The sequence below is a fragment of the Condylura cristata genome, unplaced genomic scaffold (genome assembly GCF_000260355.1).
Source record: "Condylura cristata isolate star-nosed mole 26May11 unplaced genomic scaffold, ConCri1.0 scaffold00006, whole genome shotgun sequence".
NCBI lineage: Eukaryota > Metazoa > Chordata > Mammalia > Eulipotyphla > Talpidae > Condylura > Condylura cristata.
In genome coordinates this window covers 28,289,076-28,301,138 of record NW_004567107.1, presented here as the reverse complement: position 1 = coordinate 28,301,138, position 12,063 = coordinate 28,289,076, and the positions used below count along the sequence as shown (strand labels likewise).

At 39.2% G+C, this 12,063-nt stretch overlaps 1 protein-coding gene across 8 annotated transcripts; it reads right to left on the bottom strand.

Annotated features, from left to right (window-relative positions):
* Positions 1-253: 253 nt before the first annotated feature.
* On the bottom strand, positions 254-12,028 carry HNRNPK (heterogeneous nuclear ribonucleoprotein K). 8 transcript variants are annotated; one of them, XM_004677529.1, is made up of 17 exons: positions 11,886-12,028; positions 9,952-10,030; positions 9,761-9,845; positions 9,294-9,391; positions 8,643-8,699; positions 7,102-7,145; positions 6,156-6,228; positions 5,607-5,678; positions 4,994-5,107; positions 4,557-4,685; positions 3,793-4,100; positions 3,614-3,668; positions 3,260-3,343; positions 2,971-2,986; positions 2,812-2,894; positions 2,327-2,496; positions 254-1,608 (listed from the first exon to the last, which is right to left on the bottom strand). In XM_004677529.1, exons 3-17 carry the CDS (start codon positions 9,816-9,818, stop codon positions 1,575-1,577), a joined length of 1,395 nt encoding a protein of 464 aa, XP_004677586.1. In that variant the 5' UTR covers positions 9,819-9,845; positions 9,952-10,030; positions 11,886-12,028; the 3' UTR covers positions 254-1,574. The 8 variants fall into 8 exon arrangements, with proteins under 8 accessions (XP_004677586.1, XP_004677587.1, XP_012576906.1 ...); XM_004677530.1 differs by having other exon boundaries at positions 254-1,548; XM_012721452.1 differs by lacking the exon at positions 11,886-12,028 and adding an exon at positions 11,529-11,624.
* Positions 12,029-12,063: the final 35 nt, after the last annotated feature.

Sequence of the window (12,063 nt, the reverse complement as noted above, 5' to 3'; positions counted from 1 at the left end):
TTTTAACATAGTACTTTAGGAATTCTATTAAGCAGAAACCATACCCTGTGCTTTGACATTATCAATAGCCCCAAAACATCAAAAACTGTTCTGAAATTTAGAAACCTAACAAACTCAAAATGAGAAACAGAACTTTTAAAACTAGGACCTTAGTATGTTAGACTCCCTATTTAGCAAATCAAACTATTGAAATTTCCCCACAGGGTTCATTTATAAATGCTAGAAAAACACTTCACACGAAAAATATGTAATTTAAGATTACTGTATTTCCTAACAAGAGGAACATTTAACAAACTTTACAGGTGTCAACCAACCTTTGTTGAAATTGGGCACACATCAAATCTATTTAAAGGGAGTTTTATTTGGAAGTGAACTTTTAACTATTAATACAAATGCCAAGATACTACACAAAACATCCACAGGAACTTTTTTTTCATCTTTTGAATCGTTTCACAAACATTTCCTACACAATCCAACATACAACAGAAAAATGGTACATCTTTTTCTTTCAATTTGCATACAATGGAAAAACAAGTATATATATATTTTACAAAGTAACTAATAGACACTAACAGGCTGACAATTTAAGTCTATACGTGAGAAATTATCTAGTAAAAAATAAGAATTTACTTAGCATCAGTCACTTCCATAACCAAGTAATATTCTGGATAAAACTTGTTGCTCATTGAGGCTTCTGGGTATATACTTTTACCATTACTCAATTTGTATTGTTCCCCGCCCATGGTTCTTATTCACAATTGCTAACATAGAAAAACTGTTTTCAAATAGGGGCAAGCATTTGCAAAAACAATCCCCCCTCAGCTTATTTTATACGCATGAGTATGTTTTATGACATTCCCCCACCCCCGCCCCGGCAATAGACTCAAATCAAGAAGTCACCAGAATTGAATTTGCCAAGATATTTTGCCTATGTCCAAGAAGAGATGCATTAACATCCAACAGAGGAGCTGAAAATCAAACTTAGTGTTTAGTTTTGGGGGTGGGTTGTGGAATGCAGTCATTTGAAAAATGACTTTTTTTTTAAAAAAAAAAAGGACCACCAAAAATAGGTTCACTAAATTTATTTTAAAAATCATAAAACGTTTCTTACAAAAGAGCATTACATTCTGCACACTGCTCTGAATAGATGCCAGGGACATGTGGACTATTGTTACTTTTCCTCCCTGTCCCCCCCCACCCCCTAAACGTTACAGTGACCACAAGGCAAGGTGTTCACAATAATTACATGGGGGGAATTTTTCTTTTAAACCACCAACAATGAACAAAAATTAAAATTCACTCAACTCTGCTGCTGTTTCAAAATTTCAATGTTAGTTTTTTTGCACGCCCTTCCCCCCCCCCTTTTTGTAAGGAACTAAAACATTACATCTGGTGAACAGCAAAGATTTCACTACACCTCAAATGCAGAACACCTATGAAGCAGAGGAATGTTGGCTTTTTAAACAGAAGCAGATAAAAAAAAAAAGATGCAGGACTCCTTCAGTTCTTCACTAGTCTTAGAAAAACTTTCCAGAATACTGCTTCACACTATAAAAAAGAAAAAATATCTTGCATTAGAATCCTTCAACATCTGCATACTGCTTCACACTATAAAAGAAAAGAAAAAAAAGTGCGAATTAGAATTTTTGTTCGTAACATCTTAATCAACATTAAGACAATTTCAATGCTAAATTAAAATGATAAACATGTCCATTACAATTAGAAGAATATAAAAAATAAGCAATTACAAATTAGAGCAATGTTAAAAAAAATCAAGGAAAGTGATTAATAGTAAACCAGACATTAGTAGAGCAGAATTAAGAAAGTGAAACCAAAAGTTATTATTTGGTAGAAAAGACAAAGAAATGCCAGTTAAGGTGTGAAATGCTGCATTTTTACAGCACCAATCATTTGTCCTGTAGAGGCATGGTCTGTGCCATATGGCAGACTGTGATTTGTTGTCAATTTAGTTATCTAAAAACAACAAAATCACTAGTCTTCCACACAGAACTAGACCAACATCCACTGATTCTTCTATATTTTCTACAGGCTCTGTATAATTTATGAACAAGTGGTTTTGGCAGCAGTTTTCACCAGAGAAATGAGAAGTTTGCTTGGTTAAGGCTTCTTCCAGCAAGATTAGTATTGAATGTCTTCATTTTTAGTAAGAAAGCAGGAGAAAATTAAAGCAAAGCTATTAGAATGTTTAGAAGTTAGGTCCCCAAAAGGTTGAGACACCATGGCTTCTAAAAGAAAAATCAATTGAGAAGAAAAGCTTTTTAAAGTTTTAGTATGTGTAGAACACAAAGCTAAACTTAAAACTGACCTGTTCTGCAGCAAATACTGTGCATTCTGTATCTGGTCCTGTGTTCCTGTAATGGTAATGATCCGATCTTCGGATCCTTCTAAAGGCTCATCAATTTTGATCGAAGCTCCCGACTCATGACGAATTTGTTTAATCCGTTGACCACCTTTGCCAATAATAGATCCAGCCAACTGAAAAGATTTTTTTTAAAAACAAGTATTTACGATATACCTTAAAAGAATGATCCTTATTTTCAATGGCCCTAAAAGAGGATCAACTTTATTATAGCTATTTATTCTGATTATTTAATTCTTCCTAACTAGTCAAGAGCTGCATGACAATGTGTTTATACTACACGCCAAGTCCTTAAAACTGTTTTTACTAGTACTTAACATCATTTAAATTGGAGGAAAGTACCTCACTGCAGTCTTAATAACACTTAAATGGGGTGAAAACTTATAAATGACTAATTAATTAATGGTCCTTGTAATAATAAAGATACTTACATCTTTGGGAATAGTTACTTGTGTAGTAATAATAGGTCCACCAAGATCACCATATGAGCCACGACCCCCTGCATAGGAATAATCTGATTTAAATAGTGAGCATTAAGTTCATTCAGAAAGCATGACATAAATAATGATTTCACAAAGAAGAAAACTTACCATATCCAGAGCCACCCTAAAAGTAGAAAGGGGGGGAAAAATTACATGGTTTTCAAAACTACTCTTTCGGCATTTTTAACATTCCTAAAATCCCTCTACTTTTGAAACCAATGCCCTTCTCCCAGACCTCCCCATCTATTGCTAGTAATCACAGGGCATTCCTTTAAGGAGGAAATCACTCAGGTGATCAAGAACCAAAAATATGACATTAAGGGGAAATAAAGCTAGTCACTGAGTAGGCTAGCATCCTGATTACTACCAAAATGAATGCAAACCCTTAGTACTCAACCTGTGGTTCATAAGCCATCTGCCACTCTGATGGGCTCCATGTATCTATTGCAGAGTCCCAAGTTTCATCAGCACTGAAACCAACCTGTGTTAGAGACAGAATCAACACAAAATCAAACCTGTGATATTACACTATCCAACCCTTATCTCACACCACTAAAATCAACTGCAATCACATTTTGGGGGAATAATTCTGGCAACTAAGTTTTAGTATTTCTGTAAACTGAAATAATGTTCGTTTAAGTTCACTCATTACACCTAAACATCATTTGTCAGGGAAAAAAAAAAAAAAAACCACCTTTCAATCTTCAGGAACATGTTTAACATGTTTACTTACAGCCCATCAAGTTCTTACCATGCCATCGTAACGGTCTCCAGGTCTTCCTCTTCTGTCATAGGCCATAAGATCTCTGCAATCATAGTACTTTGTCAGTTCAGCTGTGCTGACTTGTCACACAATTAAAAAAAAAAAAAAAAGACCCTATTCTTTTCACACCCAAATGCAGTTCAATAGTGTATATGCAAGCAGCTTACCCTCCTCTAGGTGGTGGTGGCGGGGGAAGAGGAAGATTCCGGGCTCTGCTACCACCACGGCCCCCTCGTCCAGGAGGAGGGGGAGGAGGTCCTCGACGTGGGCTCATATCATCATAATCTCTTCTAGATGGAGGCATAGGACGCCCACCCCGACCAGGAGGCATTCTGTCAAAACCACCTCTTCCCCTCATAGGAAATCCAACGGGACGTCCACGGCGGTCATCAAACATCATTGTAAAACCGCCATAATCATAAGTTTCATCATAAAAATTGGGGTCATAAGGCTGAGCACGTCCTTTGATAGGAGACTAAAACAAAAACATGGCAACATTACAAATGGAAAGAGCCTTGATTCATACATCAACCTTTTAACAAGATTATTTCCTGTAATTTTTTTCTTAGGTATTTGTGACGAGGACTTTATATAGGTATAAAAATAGGTAAGTTAAGAATTTTAGAAAATTTTAGTACTGAGTTCTAAGCAAACAAAACCCAAACAAGACCTCAGTTTTAGGGCTTGTGGGGGAAGAACCAGCAATTAAAAAAAAAATTTTTTTTAACATCATTTTTTGTTTGTGGAGCAGTTTAACAGTTTATTTCATAAAGCTGCAAACCCATTTTCACAGCACAGAACCTCTAAGTGACCATCCTGAGCCATACCAGTTAGGAAACTTCATCTGAAGGGCCAAATGATATGCAGCAATCTTTCAATAGAACATTTATATCTTGTGAAATTAAATATAATCGGATTAATGTGAAAGTACCTCTGATATAAGATCAAGGATGATCTTTATGCATTCTACAACCCTATCTGGTTTTCCTCCAATAAGAACGACTCTGTCAGTGGAATGAGGACAGCATTCCTGGAAAAGCTTGATTGTAGTCTGAGTATTCTGTAGTAAGTTTATGGGGAGGTGGAAGGGAGAAAAAAGAACATCAATCAAAGAAAAACAATGCTTCCTTACCAAAATTCAGGTAAATATACATCTACTAAAATACTCCCAATATACAAACCTTAGGAAGGTTCACATTTGGTAATAGTAAAGTATTTTGTAAAACAAGCGGTCCAATTTATTTTGATAAACTGAAGCCTCTTATGAAGGGGACTCAAAAAGGGGAAGAGAAGCCCACTGAATCAGATCTACATGCTAAGTAATTTCCAATAATATCGCCAACAGAGAAATGAAAACAATACCCTTACCTCTCTAAGTTCTTTTATTTTAGCACCTTTGACCCCAATAATTCCTCCTGCCAGACTCTGATGAATCAACAGTCTCAACTCGCAGTCAAAGTCGCTTCCTTTATAGTGCTGGTACTGCAGAGGGAGAATTACAGAATTTTAGTTTCAAGTCAAGGATTCTCTAAATATACTTATCTGCTATAAGCATAACAATATACTGTTGCAGTGAGCAACCTGAATTTATATTTCAATAACTTTACCAGTTATGTGCTTATTATCCTCAATAGCCAGGCCCAAAAAGGACATTCTGCACCACCTTAAAAAACTATTTTATTTTCAGGTCCTGCAACACCATACCCACACTGCAGCCATTTAGCATGTCGCTGTTACCACAAAATTATTATTAACATTCAAATAACACCATAATAAAAAATGACTGCAAAGCACTTTGCAAATGTAGTTATTTCCCACTGCAGCATGGAGCAGGGTCAACAGTGAGTTGTAAGACCATTCATTGATTATGTTTTTAAGCCTTTTTCTATAGAGATGGGAAAAGCACACTATGGTAAAAATAAAATTGATCCTATGGGCCAGGCTCCATACTTCAGTGGGGTTCAATGGCACTATGACATACATTTAAGCATTCCACAGCATCAGATTCGAGCGGGAGCTGGCTGGTTGCAGTGGGTGATGGCAACTGCAGGCCCTGAAAGTAGAAAAATAAGAGTAATAGGTTAAGTGTCTACTGTGATCAGGCTATTGTCGCATATATTGGTAAAGCTACTACAACACATTTCTCATCTCTAATATTAACAAAGAACTGAATTATCTACACTAAGCATATTGAATACCTAATATATTACACAAGACTTAAAATTGAACTATTCAAATATTCCTTTTCAATAAAGCCCCTACAATTGACAATCTTTTCCCCTAAAACTAATGCCCATAAAAACATGCTGAGCCCATCAACATGCCAGCTGACCACAGGTAGTTCATATTTACTACAAAGTGGCCAGGCTTTTAAAATGAATGTAGGCACATTAATCTTGAACATCAGGCCAAAAAATGCTACCACAAATTTAAACCCACTTGCTGCTTCCCACATAACAACCCCAATAGAACATACTTTTAACACCCCTCCGCCCCCAAATTGCTAAATACATAAAAAAAATGAGCCTACCTCTTCCAAGGTAGGGATGATTTTCTTCAGAATTTCTCCAATTGTTTCAATATCAGCACTGATACTCAATATGCTGTCAAACATCACAATACCAGATAGTACAAAAAAGGTGGAAAAGAGAAATAAGTTTTGTGTCCATCACCAGAACTCACACAAACTTTAACAGAGAAGTAACATACAATTATTCAATATTCCCCATTTAAAGTAACCTATTTAGATTTTTCCACATGCATTTTGTTTTATGCCCAATACAGACATGGTAACAATATTAGGAGACTTGCAGAGAGACAGAAAGAATGGGCTTTTGGAAGGGCTCAGATTAAGTGGGCAATAAACTGACCAGAACTGAAGCAGAGTTGAATATATTTATGTTCCCCACCACCACTAAGTTAAGGATACCCTCGCTGTTAACATTGGTAAAACTGGCACACCTTCTCTTAGGCAAAGTGGGGGGATATGCAAGTGGTGAACATTGTATCTGGAGTAAGGTTATGGATACCAGTTAGAAATTAGATCACTAATGGGCTCTGCAAGAAAACAAATACAAATGCAAGACAAAACAAAGACAACACAAATGAGAAGTGAAGGAAGTGAACCAGAGTTAGCATTTCATCAGAAAAAATTATGAACAGGCAATGTTGGGAAGCAAGGTGGGCCACAAAGACAGAGCGAGAGACTATTTTGGTAACAATTTGATTTACAATGCAGCAAATATGCAACACTTGAAGCTGTGCTCCTTCCATCGAAATAAAATTAGTGGATCGTTTGGGTGGGCAACTCACGGTAAAAGTTCAGTGACAAAAAGACTTAATGGGGAAAATAAGACAGAAACTTGAAAAACAATACACCGTCTAAAGGGGATACTATTTAATTATATAAAGGCAGGTAATAAAATACATTTCTCTCTTTCTAATCAGGCAGTGAGGCATAAACTGTTGGGACATACCGCTCGGGGCCACTGCTGTCTGGGACTGAAACACTGGCATTGTACTGCATTGGTCATTGGCGTTCGTGGATGTTGGCATTGGGCATGGGCATTCAATCAGAAGTTGTCAAGTATGGTACCCGTTTGGCAACGAGCACATTTTTGGGCATAGCCAACCAGGGTTTTCACATGGGCGTTCAGGGGCGGATGGGCCAACGTCATGGTGGGCAACGCAGGGGTAAGTCGATCCAGTACATGGGCAACGGAGATATATGGCCAAAAAAACAAGGAGAGGGAAAAGGGGGAAAAGCAATAAATTTTAATTTAATACAAACTATACTCATACTCTCAATTAATGAAACAAGCTTAAGTTGTTCTGAAGACTAACACAATAATGGACTTCTCTATATCTGACCGTGGCTTAACATTTAAAGGACCTTAAATGATGGTATTAGCTTTAAAAAAAAAAAAAAAAAGAAAAGAAAAGAAACAACTGATGTTTCAGTAGCAGGCTGGCTCATGAGGGTAGACACAAAACCTGTCATGACTTAGTTAACTGATATTCTTGAGGAAATGGGGAAATTAACCCAGATAATTTATATAGAACATCTGGATTAAGAGGAGAGAGGTTTTATAAAAGACAAAACGAAAATTCCCACACCACCGAAAACCCTAATTCTTAAGACTAGTTTGGTTTCCTGGAGGTTTAAAATGCACTTAGATCCTAACAGGCGAGTTTGTAAATTTTTAAACAAATTTTCAAGTTCAGTTTACAGTAATCAGAGAAACATACAAAGATCTGCGACCAAGAGAGAAATGAAATATACTGTCAAATAAGTATTCAACACAGAGTTATTATTTGTCTCAACTTTAGCAAGGAAACATTTAAGAGTATGCACACTATGAGAAAAAAATTTAGAAATTTTGGTGTAACCAAGTCCTATAAATATGTTCACACTTCAGGTGATACTATCATTTAATGTGTCTAATCACAAGAGTCAACCCACTATAAAATATGAAGACTCTAACAAATCATAGGCATTGACATATGGTTTCTCAATCATAAGATTAAATGCCTATTCTATTCTTTACCCATGTTTAAATCATGCAACCACAACAATTTCTTTGTGCTCCACGTGCAAGCCATTAAAGAACAGATGGACAAACTTAAAAAAAAAAAAAAAAGGAAAAATAAATAAAATTCCTGGATTTAATCAGCCACCTGCAACAGTTTTCAATACTGTAATTGATCCACAGATGGGAAATGGTGCAATTAAGGGATTTTATTACTTTGTTGCTACTTCTAATTAAGATGTTATCTCAAAGTGAATAATTTGGTGGAAAATTATTAGAAAGTGAGTATGTTTAATATCACCACCCCCAGACTTAATCTGGGCTTTGTTAAATCAGGAACGATAAACTCTGAAATCAGCTATGTAGTGAATTACTACAAATGGCTTGTACCTAGCCTATTAAATGATTTCTGATACAGACTGTTAAATTTCTACAAACACATAAATTGAAGCACCCTGTTTTTTTAGTTTAAACTCTCTAATACTTACGTCTGTACGGAGAGCCTTAATATTCTTGCCTCCCTTTCCAATCACTGCACCAGCATTCTGAAGGTAAAAACAAGCTTATTAATGTTGTCTTCCTAGGTTTTAAGCAGAAAACAATGACAAAACACCCTCTAACCTCTTTGTTAGTATGAATATCGAATTTGGAGATAAAAAAACCATCCATTTAAGTAAACTAAAACTCTTAAAAACAAAAAACTACCACCACACCAATTGATTTAGGAACTACACTGAGATTTGGAAATCTCAGAATACGAGAAATATTTAATATAAAACATAAGCACTAATCTTACAGTACCTGTCTGCTAAAAAATGAATCAGCAGGCACACTCATCCTGTGATGTTAACTTCCAAGAGGATTAAAAAAAAAAAAAATGCACTCACAATGCGATGAAAAGATTATCTTTAATCCACCAATGCTAAAAACACATAAATCCTTTTAGTTTGACCTGTCCTGGGTGATGTTTACTGAATAAAAGGATTTCATTTTAGTTACTAGCTTAATAAAACGCACCACCAATCTATTTAGAAAGAATCACTTGTACAAATCTTAGTCAACCTTTTTAGCTTTGACCAAATTGGAACTTACTTTAATTTCTACTTGAAAACTTATAATTTTTAAGGACAAAGGTATACCTTGCTCTGAAGCAGAATTCGTAATTCAACCATCTCATCAGTGTTTCTAGATCTCTTAAAAGCTTGTTCCTCTTCCATATCTTCTGCAGGGCGTTTGCCTAGAAATTAAGGATTTAGATTTCAAAGCAGGAACCAGCATCTTTAATAAAAGGCACTTTTACTTTCATTTTAATTTTAACCCATAGTCAGAAAAAGCAACTCTGTTATAAGTAACAAGTATATTTAAAAAATGACTGAAACTCTTGGACTTTTATGTGGAGCAAAGCATGTTTCTGATACCAGATATCAGAACAAAAACACTTGAAGAATTAAAAACCCCAAAATGCATGGAAAAATTTTTAATTTTTCCTGGCCCACTTTTAAGAATACATAAATAAAAGCCAAGATGTAACCAGCAAAAATTTTAAACTAAACATTCCATCACAATGCAATTAACAGAAAAACAAGGTTGTACAGTATCTTCTCACCAAATTCACCATTGGTTTCGGTGTTGGGGAAGGTTTCCTCTGGCTGTTCAGTTTCCATTTTCTTGTATTAAATGGATACACCAATCTGTTGAAAAAGAGAAAAAGCTAGTGCATTTGATGAGGAAAGTTAAGCTGTGCATCTTGCTAAGAGTTAAAAGCAGCAAAGATAGGACCAGGCGTTTAAAACGTACCAATTACTTATATATCCTGGCAGAGGAGATCTGAAGTATTCTGGGCGGGACCAAATGACAACCAAGTGCTTCAGTAAGCCTATAAAAATCAACATTTATCAGTTTGTTTCTTACGGACCACTTAGAATAAACAAACTAAGGAGCTACTTTTTCTATGATTTTTCATTATGGGGGGGGGGTTCTTAAGAGAAACAAGCTTTATTTTCTTTTTTCTTTGCTTAAGACTAACAAGTATTTTTGGACCACAGGCTCCAACATCCACCACAGCAATTGTTTTCTACAATACGTACAGAATTATGTACGATATAGATCCAGGAATCCGAATTTTATCCTCCAAAGTGTAATTCTAAACTGCTTTTGGGTTTCCCCCATTATTGCTATGCTCTTTTCTATAGTCTGCTGTTTACCAATACAGGGCAAATTCAACGATCAGGTCAAATTACTGGAGAAATATGCTTCAAACCCCGACACACAGACCCAAACAACCAGATTACTCGGTGGGTAGGACACTACATCGTCACTTATGGGCTATTTCAGAACAGATTATAAAAACTGTATAACCTAAGATTCTAATACCAGACCAGTGACGCCGTAGCAAGCTCCCACCTCAGGACTGACAGATGACAAGGGGTCCCAGTTAGAGAGATACTGGTCAGACTACAACCAAAAAAGGGTCAACATTTCTGCCTTCCATTCTCCTGTGTCGCTGACCTTTCGTACCAACGACTGACCGAAACGACAGTCCCGTGGACCATCACCGAGTGCAGTACTAAGCGCGGTGGAAGATTTGGATCGAGGCGTTTAAGGGCAATCCCAGGAGCTATTCTGTAAGGGAGAACGCCGCCGACATTCACCCTTTAGGTCCTTCAGTGACCACTTCTCGGACCAAGAACAACGCCAAGTCCCGCTCCACCAGTAGCGCGCAAATCTGGCCTCCCTTCCTTCCCCTCCCCAAGCCCGATACCGGGAACTGCGACAGCGGAGTAACAGGAATAAGAAAAGCCTGGGGCGAGAACAGAAGCGCCGCACCTCTCCAGCCCCGGATCCGACAGGAAATGGCGGCCCGCGTAATGGCGACGACGTGCTACTAGGCGGAGCCGAGCGCGAGCCCCCCTCCCCCACCCACCACGCGGTCCCGCGAGCTCATCCCCCGCCCCCTCCCCCCACCGCGGGAGAGACAAAGCAACGGAGGCAGCCCCGAGCGTTCCATCTCTCCGCTCCCAGCCCAAACCCAGCAGGCTTAAGGGCGGCGGGACCCGCACAAAGAGCGGCGGTTTTCTCCCAGTCCCGCCCGCCAGCCCCACTTGCCCCCTACTCCAGGTGTCTAGTTCCCGATATAAGACCCCCAGGTCCTATGACAGGCACAGGCCCAATCATCCCTTAAGTCTCTAGGACAGCGCAGCGGACTGCGGGCTACCTCAGGGAAATGGCGGAGGTGGGGGGAGGGGAAACCGAGCCACGTTCCCTCGCGGAGAATCAGCCAACTTCCCCGCCGCCCCGAAAACGCCTCCCCCAAGCGGAAAGAGCGCTCCCCGACCCTCACCCCCATGCTCCACTCGCCCAGCCCCGCTCCTCACCGCGCGAGGCCGCCGTCCTTTCGCCACTGCACCGTCTCAGCCGGTCACAGCTCGACAGAGAACGAGCGCAGGCCCCCGCCACCCTCCCCACCTCTCCGCGCTCTCCTACTCCGCCGTCGCGACCGATTGGAGGCCCGGGCTTCAGCGGTGGCGCGAGGGCGAAGCGATTGGCCTAAGGCCGAGTCAATCAAGGCGTCGGAGGCGGTGACTGCCCCGCCTCCCGCCGGCGCCTCCCTTTAGGCTGTAAGGCCGCTAAGGGCCCGAGAAAAATCGAGTCTGGAAAAATTCAACGCAGCCTTGAGGGGGGTCAAACTCCGGCCTGAATTCACATTACCCAAACCCAAAAATTCCAGTTACCTATAGGCCGCCAACAAGCGGGACGTAGGCAAGACGTCGAGGTGGGTGCAGCAGAGAAACAGAGAATAATGGCGTCTGCAGTGCTTTCGCCTGGAGCGCCCTCCTCCTTTCTCGCTCGCGTACCAACTAGCGAGGGGGAGGGGATTGGGGAGAAAACTTCTCGCGAGAACTAAGCCTC

Bases quoted from the DNA above. Each gene is read 5' to 3' on its own strand.
- HNRNPK (XM_004677529.1), bottom strand. From the start codon at position 9,818: ATGGAAACTGAACAGCCAGAGGAAACCTTCCCCAACACCGAAACCAAT. The intron at 5,108-5,606 runs GTATGTCATAGT...CTCCCTCTGCAG, and splicing joins ATGCTGTGGAATGCTTAAAT to TACCAGCACTATAAAGGAAG. The intron at 2,497-2,811 runs GTAAGTATCTTT...AAATCTTTTCAG, and splicing joins AAGTAACTATTCCCAAAGAT to TTGGCTGGATCTATTATTGG.